Genomic DNA, 13,782 nt, shown 5'->3' on the forward strand with positions numbered 1-13,782 from the left:
CGAAAACTCTGATCAAGCAAAAGCAACTCACGCGGAACAAAAGCCTGGAATGTAGGGACGAAAGAGGAAGAGAGGGGGAAGGTATAAGGTTCATTATTCAGTAATTGTGCATGAACTGTACAGCTCCAATATCGATAACGGTGATGAAAAACTATTTTCCCCCTTTCTGTTACCAAGCAAAAGAACAAAATATTGCCACTCTGACAACATAAAACACAAGACCGGTGTTTCAAGGCTAAACTTCAAGCTTCGTTATCACCTCATATTTTTGTTCCCGACTTGCAACAGTGCATTTCCTGTTGACTGATATTCCCAAGAAATGAGAGGGGCGGGGAGCTTAACTTTTAATCAAGCGTATATTTTCTAGAGCATTTTAATAAATGACATAAATACGTGTATCAGCATATGACACTCGGTAAAAGGGTTCGCTAGTATCAGTGACGCTCTCTCTCACTCGTATCCATGCTCACTTGCCTTATCGGGGTTCAGGCTCGCGAGTTTGAACATATACGTCTGACTAGTATAATATTGCAAAGTATTTAAATTATTTTTGAAGTGAAAATAATTCAAATTGTTTTTACAGACGCAACCAGTAACAGCTCGAACATTGGAAACTTTGATTCGTCTTTCCACGGCACACGCAAAGGCAAGACTTTCCCGAACAATCGATTTGGAAGATGCCCAAGCAGCGATTGAGCTTGTGCAGTATGCGTATTTCAAAAAGGTAACGTATGTTAGTTATTCTTATTTGATCAGTTACGGTAAAGGGAATTTCAGTTGTTATACATAAAATTGATAAGGCAATACTCAGCTTTTTATAAAAATTAGTTATGTGACATGGTGAATTAGGAATAAGTTTTCTTTTTAATCTTTTGTCGTTATTTCATTAATTGAACCTTATATGTCGTCCATCTACTTTGATGGGGGCATCTCTGGAGGCTTCGACTTGTTTTTACAGGTAAATGCGGTTTCTACGTATTCATTTCAGTTACAACGCAGGCAAACAGATGGACGTAAAGAAACGCCACAGGAAAATGGATGAACGTGATATAGGACTCAATCGAAGAAGTAATGCAACATTAAAAAAAAAAAATCCGTTTCATTATATGGACAAGTTACGTATAATTGAAATGTAACATTGGCAATTTTGATGACTATTGTGACACTGTCATGACCATCAGGCACAGTCGTCTAAATTCAAAGCTTGTCACCTATTTTTTAATACTGAAAGATACGCACGCATGCACTTAGTCAAAGAACTAACACTTTCCTAGGACAACTGTTAATTGGGAAGGACATGGTACATTGAATTTGCTGTCTTAGGAATTTTCTGAGTATCTCGTTAGATTTTCAAGTTACATGAAACTTGGTATATAAACACCTTATTAAAAGTAAGTTTACACATGTTTAGACATTTTCGAAAATTACGCATCTAAAGGGGGAGGGGAGACAGTTTCTTTATATGTATATATTTAAAAAAAAAAATTGTGTTCCAATAATAGCAAAAATAATGAAACAGTTAAATCGTTTAAAGCAGTTTTTACGATAATTAGTACTTGAGTGGACCTAGTTTTATGTCACTTTACTTTGATTGAAATGCGTATCTTAAGGGGAAGAATAGGGTTTACATTTTTCATAAAGAATAACAGCTGGACCGCTTGAAATTGACTTTTGAACATATCTAGCGCTTGAATCATGCTGAGTTTTTGTTTTTTGGATTTAAATACCTTTCAGATAAGGAGGGTTCAGATATTTTTCGCAAACCTATGCTTTCTTTGCAAGGGCTGAGTACTTCGGCTAGTGATAATAATCATTTCAATAAGTGGTTTTCACTGAATACTAGTTGTTGCGCCTGGACTTTCGGTCTGCTGTTCACCACATTAGATAACTTGCTAATTAAAAGATCTACTCAGTAATTCTTTACATGTATAAATATATATTATTATTATTTAGTTTTCTCTCCAAGCAACATGCACAAATCTAAATATGCCTATCTATTACGACCCTTGTTTTCATAATATATAGCAAAACATGTTCACTATCATCACTATCCATTTTGAAATAGTTTAACAGGAACAATTATATTTAATTGCAATTAAATCGGCACAAAATATTACTGTAGAAATACACAAATATTAATGCTTAAATCTAAATATGGTTTATATGGGCGTTGTTCTGTTTTTAAATATCTTAAATTGAAACAATGCAGTTTTTAGTTTGCAACTAAATCATTACAATAGCTTTAAATTGGAGAATTCCTTGACTATTAGCAACATCTATTGGCGTTAGGCAGCGCAGATAGCGACAGCTGTTAGCGTGACGCATGCACAGAGTGAAGGACTAAGAAGCCAACCTTTTATGAGTATTTAATCATTTATTTTTTTTAAAAAAATATTCAAGTTGTGTTTCAGCATTTAACTAATTCGTTGGTGTAAATGATTGTAGGTTCTTGAAAAGGAGAAGAAAAAGAAACGGCGACGTGATTCTGGATCTGAAGGTGGTGACGACGATGATGGTGATGATAAAAAGAAGAAGAGGAAGGTAAGCAAATAGGATAGTACATTTACTAGATAATTTTTTAAAAAAGTGAAAAAAAGAAACTTTGTTAAAACCCTCACTGAAGCTTCTGTTTAGTGCAAATGGTCGGTTTCAGCGACAATTTGCATCAAACGGGTGCTTAAGGTGAGTCTTATTAGCTATTTAGAATGCTGTCTGTTGCATTATTAAGCAATTTGTTGAAAAAGTAATTGGCTATATGACGATAGAGTAACAAAGAAAAAAAAATGTTAGCTGAAGTGAGCGTTCGACAACCGGTGGACTTGAGTTAGTCGCCGTCAGTACAACTGTCAGATATTTCTGTTATTATTGTTCAGGGTGTCTGTCGGTCACGAATGTCACGAAATCAGAAAACGGTCATGAAAGTCACGAAATTTAGCTTTTGGGTCACGGTTTTTTTTTTTAACTGTACAAATGTAAGTACAGATTGGAAAATTTCGTTCTATAAAACATCAAAATTCACCAAAAATGTCTATGGTCGGCTTTAGACGCTACCAAATCGCAAGCAAAGTACGTTTCTATCGCATGGATGGAAATTCGGCCTAATTCGCACTCAAATTTGCTCTTGAAAATGTTAGGAAATTTTATGATTTCGTGAAGAAAAGGTCACGAAATTTCATTTTGGAATTTTAGTAGACACCCTGTTGTTCTTTACCGGGTTGGTTGTTGTGTGCATCATGTAATTAAAATAGTTATTAGATACTATATCTTGAAAAGCAGAAGAGAGAAAGTTTTACTTATTGCAAGAGTTTCTGAAAATATTTCTTTAAAATCTGTTGTGAATTTCTTGTCGCGATCAAAAATATTGTAATCTCCATGTATTTTTCAATTAAGTCTTATTTAGTACCTACGGTTAGCGTAGGCGCCTTTGGCGTGAGAGACCAGGGTTCGATTCCCGGCCGAAGCTCATGTGGTTAGGATTCCACGTTAATCAGTAGGTTCTATCTCGTATAGCCTCGCTGCTGAAAGGGACATTAAACTCAAAATCAACTCAGTTATTTAGTAGCTAGCTATAAAAACTTGAAATTAATGGCTTATAATAGTGTTGAAACCGTCTGGGGATCTTGAAATTTCAGGTAGTTCCAAACCCCTAAGGATGTCCAACCATTAAGATTAAAGAGAATAAATTTAAAAAGAAAATCCATATCACATATTGAAAGGAATTTGTTTGAATCTTCTGATATAAAAATGATGAAATCCAAGCTAAATTTGGATTAAGATAACTTTGACGAGAATTGGGGTCTATATTCTCAATGGTTTTAATCAGAAATCAGTTTTCATCAAGCTTAACTTCCGTATTAATCTACATTAGGCATTAACTACGGGGACGTGATTTGGGAACAGTTATATAAAGTGATAAATTCTATTGTGGCTATAGTCTGTGAAGTGATGTTTTGATAGTAAACTTTGTAAGTTTTGAGTTTCGTTTAATTTTTTGAGTTTTTGGGAGACTTAGAGTAGTAGGAGTGTTTGTTGGCCAGTGTATCATGATTTTAAGTTTCATTTAATGTTATTCGTTTACCAAACAGTCGATTTTTGTACTTAAAGCTTCCTTGGATTAGAGTGGGTTAGATATCTAAAAATAATTTTAGCGTATTAAATCATACGCCTTATCAAGTTACATGTACCATTTAGTTGAACACCTTACGTATAATGTAATACCGTTGAGGAATGTGTGAGATTATGGGAGAGTTCTCGACAAGTAAGGATTTAAATATTTCTGAACGTGACTGTTCTTGAATTTATGTATTCAGTGTGAGAGGAGACTTTGTTCAATTTTCCAATGTTCTGTATTGTGCTCGCGTCATTTTTTTCAAATTATTGATCAGAATATTCATAATTCTCTTTTCATATTACTTTTTCAAATATAAATACAGAGTAATTTTTTCAGTGTTAGATCTAAGAAAATGCAAATACTTCAGTAAGTTATGAACGTATCATTATGGAATTTGCTACAAAGAAACGTAGGAGGGCATTCGTGTCGTCGAGACAGCGACTGGCACCATGTCGTAGTTCTGTGTACCTTGTTATTGTGTTGTGCAGTAGTAAAGAATAATGGTGTACACAGGAAGAGTATGTATTTATCGTTTGGAACTATAGGATGACACCTTCATTTAAGGTGTTAATACGCATTTTTCACGAAACATGACGATAGAAAGGCACCAGCAAAATGCTGCGATTAGTAAGGACGTAGTCTTCTAAGCATTCTCACATATGTGGAGCGTCACGTTCGCGTCTGCCTGGACACTAAAAGCAGATGTAGTCGTATATATATATATATATATATATATATATATATATATATATATATAAGGAATAGTTTTTATGGGCAGAGATGTTCGTTAAAATTCAGTAAAATCTTTATATAGTTAAAACCTAGGCGAATTTACACTCGAAATGCCTATGTTTTAGGCATAGAAAATTTAATTTTTAGAGCATAAATTTTCATATTGTGCTTACCGGATATTGTTTTTTATGTAGAAGCGTCAGCCACGCAAGAAGCCTGGAGAGGAAGGCTATGATCCTTATGAATACGATGAGACATTTGAGGACGATGAAGAAGAGGGTGAGGATGAATCTCAAGAACAGACAGCAGGAGGAGATAATACCGCTTCAACTACCGAGTCAGAAGCTACCATCAGTGAGGACAGGTAATATAATTTTATTTAACACTTTTACTCTAAAATGTCAACAATTATGATACAAGTTTTAACTTACCGTATGCGATGTTAGCAAGTTTTACTGAAGAAAAGCGAATTAGTTTTATTAACTTTCGCAACATAAAATGTCTTGAAATATCTTTTAGAATAACACAGAACTCATGGTAAAGACAATATCCAATTATAATGTTCATTTCATTTCACCTGAGGTGGAGGTCAAAATAAGCATTTTTCTGTCCGCTTCCTCATTTAATCTGCTGGACGTGAAGTTTTGTTTCTCGTACCACCACCAGCCTCCTAGAACTGAACTTCAGAATGTACAAAAAAAAAAAAAAAAAAAAAAAAAAAAAAAAAAAAAAAACCATATGAAAAGAATTACCGTATTTACCGGTGTATAAGACGTACCGCGGAAAAACGCCCTAGAAGTTTTTGTGGGTTGTCGAAAAGTGCTGTGTGTTTGACTTTGCAGTGAGAACGGCCGTTGTGTGTATGTATGAGTGGTCATATGACTCCGACTATTGCGGCCTTTTGGAAAGGTTCATTTAACCCTTTCTGACATTAGCTACTGCCAAGTAAGTAAACAGTATATGATAAAAAGGTTATCATGTATCAAAGAAAGGAATTAGCACGGTGTTGAATCGCAACAAGACTGACATCCCCTGCTGTAGCTGGCTTGGGCATACCCCCGATGTGGTGCAAAAATTGCGTTCCTTGGTGCGAGGCGAGAACCCACTCTCAAAGAACAGTAGCAAGGATTGTACAAAGTTTTGTTGCAACCATAAGATTTATATGTTTTTTTTTTTTTTAAGGTGGGGGGTGGAAAGAAAGACGAACAATCCGAAAATGTACGAATGCTATCTTGTAGGATTGAATTGAAAGTTTGTAGTGACTGAATGAAATGTGGATGTGTCTGTCTAAATATGATAAAAAGAGGATCTTTTTCTGTCGTCATGAATGTGTAGAGTTTTCTTCACGATACTATAGTCGTTGGTAGTTTGTGCTATAGTGGCAAATTTATGCTACACAGAGTGGACAAAAATTCTAAAATCAATTCAGCTTATCAGACTAGCATTTTGGAGTCACTATACCGCTATATTACCGTCCTTATATGGCAGAAACACATCTTGCGTTGTCATTCACTTGGACTCCTTTCTTGGATTTATACCTAAATGAATTATTATAATAAAAGCCGCAGAACAAATAACATTTGTTCTTCTCACGTGGCGTGCAGTCATACGACGAAGCCAAATGTGACGTACATGGAGCGGATGGTACGTGAAACTGGAATTCATGCAATCCCTTTTACAGACATTTCTGTGAAATCCTTCGTGGAATTTTTGTTTACGTTCTTGAAACGAGGTTGGGCCGTCGACGGTCGTGAGAAAGGTTGTCAAGAAGAATAAAACAGATTTGACCAAACTGCTTCAACGCAGTCTTCTTCAGTCCAAACTGAGATGCAGGGCTATAGATAACATATGGCTTGCAATGGAGCGCAACTGCTGGTGACGTCACGGTATTTCGTAAACTGGTAAGGGTGCCAAATTCGTTACTGTAAACATGAAACTACTTCTATTGCATTTTATTTCATGTGAGAAAACAGGCTATATTAAACTTTCAGTATTGGGATTGCTCCAATTGCTAGTGTGTTTCGTCATTTTAGTGCTAAAATGAATAAGTACATTCCACTCTCAGATTTCCTGCCAAAAGATAAATTTTATATGTATCTGTGTCTGGGCATTACCGACATCTACGGCCTTAAACGCGTGACGTATGAGGGATGGCGTCTCTCGGCGAGCACACTACCTGGAAAAAAAAAAAAAAAAAAAAAGATTGGGGAAGGGTTGAAGGAAGAAGGTACCCTGGGATCTGTATGGTCGGTACCATTCTGGCATTTGCCTGATGTGGATAAGGAAATCTCACTCAGGATGACTGATCTGAAAAAGCTGTTACATCTCGACCGAGTGTTCCCATGGAAATCGAATCCAGAACTACTCGCACCAGAGAGAGTGTTAGTGACAACGCTACGTGGTAAGACTTAAATTTCATATTACATGAGGAATATTTAATTGGACTTCTGCGTTGTTTCCGTAATACTATTTCATAGTAGGATTAAACATTTTTTTTTTCTTTTCTGAAGTTACCCAAAGGTATGTGAATGAATTTCTTTTCTCGCATTGCTTGGCATTTTGTCAAATGTATAAATTCGTGTTTCTGTGATTAGTAAACAGTACCAGATAATAACATAACGAATACAAAGTAGCTGTTACAAATGCATGATCTGGCTTTTGTGATACCATTTATTTCCCAAACCTTTGTCGCTTTTTAAATAACTGTTATTGACTTTTAAATGACTGGAAGTGAATCAAGCAGCGTGCACTTGACAAGCAAGGTACTGGGATTCAGTTCATTGCTTGCCGAAAAACGAGATATTCCATATTTTTGAATTATCAATTTAAGAAGTAAAACTTTTGTCTACATCGTACTTACAGGCTGATAAAATTATATAAGAACATAAAATAAAGCTTATTAACTTTACAGTGGGTGGTTGTTTTTGTTCTGATATTTCGAACTCGATTGATCCTAAGGTCTTTTCGAGGGAGCGTTTTTGCGAAGAAAAACTTGAACTGTCAGTACTGATTGGCTAATAAAATGCTAATGAATAAACTGATAAATTAATATAAATCACTTCCTTTAATATTCATGAAGAACGTGCACCACGTGAATCTGCACTAGAATATTCTTATTCTGCAGCGTTAACCAATTCCCAAGACTGACTGACAACATTATTCTACTTGTGGATTTTAGTTGAAAATTCTAAGTTAAATCTTGCAAAAAAAAAAATTCGAATTTCTATTGTGTATTATTATGTCAAAAGATTTTCCTGTATCCAATGGTTAACAATATTATTCTGTTGCTCATCCAGGGTGTCCCCCTTTCCGGTTTAAGTTCCTTAGTTCTAATGTAATAGTGAAGAAGTCTTATAAAGGATTTTTAAGTTCTTGACGGTGTGTCTGGCTTCTCTTAAATGTTTTGGTAATCCTGAAACACCTAATTCATTACCTTTATAATCCGTAATTTTATTTTGTATTCCTTTATGACATCCCGGTGTATTAATTGGCAGTCGCAGCTTCCTAAATTCTTGGATGTATTTTTTGATCTACATAGTAACTTTAGCAGCCTATTAAAAACTTTTTCGAGATCCATGAGTGATTTTTAAGGATACTTTAAAACCGTATTTCGTTTGTAGCCGTTTGTAATCTGATGAAAGTCTGAGCTGTAGCGTTTAAAGCCATCCCTTGATTCAACTTTTTAAAATAAGATTTGAACTATTTTTATAAATTGTAAATGTTTATTTTATTTATCCAACTTTGTAAACGGAATAAGAACTTATGATTTTATAAAATGGTTTGTTGTTTTTTATGTAAATGTTCCTGTAAATTGATGAATTATAACAACATTTACAAACATTGTGTTCTCTTTGTCCAGGTTGAATGCTTTCAAATCCAGTTTGATCAGGCTATTCAGAGAAGAGCATGCTCAGACAGTGCCAATGGATCGAGTGAGAGAATTTCTTCGTCAGCATCACAGTGCTCAACCATTTAGCCAATCAGAAATCACGGCTGCAATTAATAAGATGGAGGACGCTAATCAAGTGATGTTAGCCGACGAAGTTCTTATTCTTATCTAATTATCTGCAGTAGCTAATCGGCTTAAATATATTCCATTGTTTCAAGGAAATTAATAATGGAAGAATAGCACAATTTGTACAGATCCATATTTTTTATATGTAAACTTTTTTATAGTAAAACTTTTAATTGAATCAATATATGTAATATACACAATAAAGTGTTATTTAAAAGTTATTTTATTATGATGAGTTGAACCTGCGCTCTCTACACAGCACATCATTCACATACGAGACGAATCTCCTTGTCAATCCTTGCAACATGTACATTCATGTCCAAAATTATTGTCGCATATCTATAACTCTTCTTGTAAGAATATAATTTGATAATTATTTTGCAGGGTATTTTTAATACTGATACTTTGTGTATAATCGGGAAATATATATTTGTGGTAAATTTCTTAGGAAAAGAATTATACATACGAAAATTAGAATGAGTAAAATAAAATGTTGCTAAATGGACGAGAAAATTTTATTTTCGTTTTATTGTACTTATTTACTGCTTTTTTGACATGAAATATGCCACATACATGTCTTTGCCGATTATACACATACTAAAATTATAAGAAATACCGGGCGAATTCGGTATCAAATTATACTCCTACACCAACATATTTATAGACATGCGCCAGTAATTTTGGACACGAGTGTACATGATCCTTTACAGACACAAGTGAAATATCTTGATAAAAATCTGCAAGGGTACCATAAAGGGGAGATTTTTTTTAATATATCGCACCGTTTGCAAGATTGAGCATATTTCCGGTTGGAGTTTCTAATTCATGTATGATCAGTTTTCTTTCTTCTTGCATGCAGTACGCAATAAGCAAATACGTTATACACAATTATAATGTCACTGATATATGAAATTCATTGGGCAAAACATTCCAAACAAAGATTCATTTTAGCCTGGAGAATTGGTTATCCTTCATTTGTCATTATCATTTGACCATGAAACAAACGCTGGAGAGATATACAACTCCTGTATGCAACTGTGTTGTATAACTCATAGGGTATGATGCTTTTTTTTTTTTTTTTTAATTTAATTTCAACACTACCAGTGTACTCCTAAAAACTGTAATAAAGAAATAACTGCCACGGTTTTTAAATATTCAATTAGAACTGGACAATCTACACAAAATTTGGAATCGACCTGCGAAAACTGCACGTTTCTAGCACATATGGTTTTCGAGATCTCATTGTCGAAAGGATTGGAGACAAACATATAAACCTAGCATTTTAATATAGACTAGCTGAACGTGCGCTCTCTACACAGCGCATCATTCGCATATGAGCATAAATCTCCTCATTCCTCACAACATACGTACATGTCCCTTTACAGACAAGTGAAAGACGTCTTGATTAAAAAGAAATCGGCAAGGGGTATCATAAAGGGGAGATTTTTTCGATTATTTTTTCTCAATATCGCACCGTTTGCAAGATTTGAGCCTCCTTCCGGTTGGAGTTTCTAATTCATGTATGACCAGTGTTTACTTTCTTCTTGCATGCAGTATGTAATAAGCAAATACATTACATATACAATTAATTATAATGTCAGTTATATATGGTGTTCATTGGGCAAAACACTCAAAAAATAGATTTATCTTAAGACTCGAGAAATGGTTATCCTTCCTTTTTCACTATTATTTGGCCATGGAACAAACGCTTGAGACATATACAACCCCAATATACAACAATGTGGTGTTGGAATGTATAACGCATAGGATATGATGCTTTAGTTTTTTTTTTTTTTTTTTTAATTTCAACGCTTCCAGCGTAGCCTAAAAAATGTAACAAAGAAATAATGGCCATGTTTTTTAAATATTCAATTAGAACTGGAAAATTACGCAAAATTTCCAATCGATCAGTGAAAACGTCATCTTTCTAGAGCCTGTAGTTTCCGAGATCTCATTGTCGAAAGGATTGACCACAAACATAAACATAGTTTAAAAGAACTCGGAAGATGGAAGCACAACTCACATGGATTGATTTTAGAGAAGGCTTATTAAAATACAAAGGCTTTGAACAATAATTTTATATCATAAACTTTAAAAGATATAATTAACTAATTTAGACTATTTAAAGTACAAATACGTAAAATGTTCGTCTCTGTTAAACGTGAAATCACACACAACCGTAAATGAAAGATTTGAAAGCTAAAGTTATAGGTTGGAGCTCAGGCGCTTTTAATTGCTATTGTATCGTTTTAATAGATAGATAATTATTATTAGCGAACCCAAAAGCATAACACTAGACTAGTTCCCAACCTTGTTTACCTGACACAACTTCATGAACCCTCCCCTTTCCTTCGCTGCTTGTTGGTTTGACTTCTTTTAAACTTTCAGATGCAGCATTGAATTTTCAAATCTTCGGTAATAATAATAAATGTATATTCATTTCTAGCAGAACCTTTCCATACCATTGTAGTGCAGCATTATTTTTTACCAACTTTGTTAGTAATGAAACCACAATTCTTACTCAACAGTTATTTTGTTTTATCCAGTACTTACGGTAAAATAACGCTTCTTTGTTACAGCGTTCGTAAACAATTACAGTATTCGTAATTATCAATGTGCTTTATTTCTGCCAGTAGCTTGCATTCCCTGTGCTCGCTTTTCCTCCTCTTCTTCTCAGGTTTAGAATCGTAGCTTTAGCACACATGGGACTTTATGCAGAGTCGTTTTGACGTGTGATTAGCGTCATACTAAAGGCTTGACTACTGCAGGAAAAATGTTAGTCGAAATCTAGTATGGCACTAATCACGCTCCAGAACGACTCTGCATAAGGCTCATAGTTGCTATCGTAAATATAATTTTCGATATCTAAGGGTCCAGATAAAACGGATTTTAGAAAATAAAGCATATAATTTTGTGACAATATTTTTCTGGTCAGAGTATGTACTTCTTTATTAAAATTAAAATATTTCGTAACAGTTTCCACAACGTAACGTTATCTTCCTCAGACGTTACATATTATAAATTTAAAATTATATAATAATTAAAATTGTAAATCAATAATTTAATATGATGTCTCTTACTATACTCTGACCGGCGAACGATGATTTCTGACAGCTTAGCTCGCGAGAACGACTGAGGAGTGCGGTGTTGCCGTGTGCTTCTCGCGCAAGGGGAGAATCGTCTGTTTCCTCGTTGAGGGTGAGTGAAAGTTTGGCAATGTGCGGTGGTTACCATGGAGACGCGACAGGTTCTGAGCCTAAGGTTGGTTGACCTGCTGTCTTCTGCTCGCTCGCCGTGGCCTTGTGCAAAGCTGTCAGAAATCATCGTTCACCGGCCAGGGTATATATTAATATGAACATGCATATGCCAATTAACGTCAGAGGGAGATAACGCTACGTTATGGAAATAGACGCGACAGGTTCTGAGCCTAAGGTTGGTTGACCTGCTGTCTTCTGCTCGCTCGCCGTGGCCTTGTGCAAAGCTGTCAGAAATCATCGTTCACCGGCCAGGGTATATATTAATATGAACATGCATATGCCAATTAACGTCAGAGGGAGATAACGCTACGTTATGGAAATTGTTACGAAATATTTTAATTTTTAATAAAGAATAATTTTATATTTGTGTTCTAGATTATGAAAATACTCTGTATTTAGTCTACATAAAGATACTAAATGTAGAATACTAATATAACCTAGAATACTAAAATCCAAAATGTTGGCCAGTATTTGTATCTCTCAATGACATTCTTGTTAGCCTCCGTATGTCTGTGTATTTTGTTGTGTACGTGTTAGCACTACATGTCCTGGAATAATAAAAAATCTAATAGAAGTAAATCACTTGAATAGTCCAGTTTGTGTAACTGAGTGTACCTCATTAGTACATGGTATGAAATGTAAAATTTTTATACGCATTTTTGTATATTATTATGTATGTTTTGTCATTTCCACTTTTTGTACTTGAAATAAATAAATATATATATATATACTAAAACAAGGGGCGGAGAGGGATGGCTATAGGGGAGATGGGAGACCATAAAAAATACATTGTATTTAACTATTGTTCTTTACAGGAATAAATAGGTACTTATTTTAGCGTTGCTCACATTTTTATAACAGCTGTTGCAAACAAGAGAATCAGATACTATAAAATTGCAAGTGTTTAGAGAGTAGAGGTTACTTAATTTCACTAAAATATAGTCTGAAAAACTTGGAAATGTCAGGGAATTTTATTTGAAATAGTAGATACCCTGATGGTTGGATTTGAGTTTAGCGTCCTTTCAACAACAGCGCGGTTATCTGAAATGAGATTCTATAGCTTGCTATGGGATCGAAACCACATGATCTGTTTTGTTTGAGAGAGAAAATCGGGAGAAATCGACCCGTTTTTTTTATATACATATATTCCCACTGGGTTGTCGAAGTACGGTATGTTCATAGTCTTGCCCCGTGAACTTTGAACTATTGTAACTCCTAAATGAAACGTGAGATATGAATGCGGGGTTACACATGAAGGTATGATTCTTCGGCATATATATACATATAGGGTGTTTCAAAACAATATTGAGAACGTTTGGTGGGTGATTCCTGACACCAAAATAAGACAAAAAGTATAGACAACCTGGGTGAAGAAATACGTCATTTCGGAGTTGTAGGCTGCCGAAAACATGAAAAAAATAACTTTAAAGGTCCATAGCTCCAATACTATAGGGCCTAAAGTAGTACCTAGGAACTATAGGGTTAAGACTTCACCTAGGAACTAGTATGTGCCTTACCCAAATATCCAAGTTTCAGAATCCTGAGGTACTCACGCAACAACTTTTATAGAAGGAGTTTGGCTACAGGCATATAATTTGAAGTACTCACCAACTACCTCTATAAAAATTGTGGAAGTACAGCAACATTCTAAAATATTGGAGATTATA

At 34.8% G+C, this 13,782-nt stretch overlaps 1 protein-coding gene across 1 annotated transcript in view; it reads left to right on the forward strand.

Annotated features, from left to right (window-relative positions):
- Mcm3 (minichromosome maintenance 3) overlaps window positions 1-9,079 on the forward strand; it is a 69,845-nt gene extending 60,766 nt beyond the window's left edge. Inside the window, exons 13-16 of the mRNA XM_081756056.1 lie at window positions 584-724; window positions 2,446-2,541; window positions 5,038-5,207; window positions 8,703-9,079. Coding sequence (XP_081612182.1) covers window positions 584-724; window positions 2,446-2,541; window positions 5,038-5,207; window positions 8,703-8,904 — 609 coding nt within the window. The 3' untranslated portion in view covers window positions 8,905-9,079. The remainder of the gene's footprint in view (window positions 1-583; window positions 725-2,445; window positions 2,542-5,037; window positions 5,208-8,702) is intronic.
- The last annotated feature ends 4,703 nt before the right edge of the window (window positions 9,080-13,782 follow it).

Source organism: Thermobia domestica, chromosome 4 (genome assembly GCF_964235325.1).
Source record: "Thermobia domestica chromosome 4, izTheDome1.hap1.1, whole genome shotgun sequence".
Classification (NCBI taxonomy): Eukaryota; Metazoa; Arthropoda; class Insecta; order Zygentoma; family Lepismatidae; genus Thermobia; species Thermobia domestica.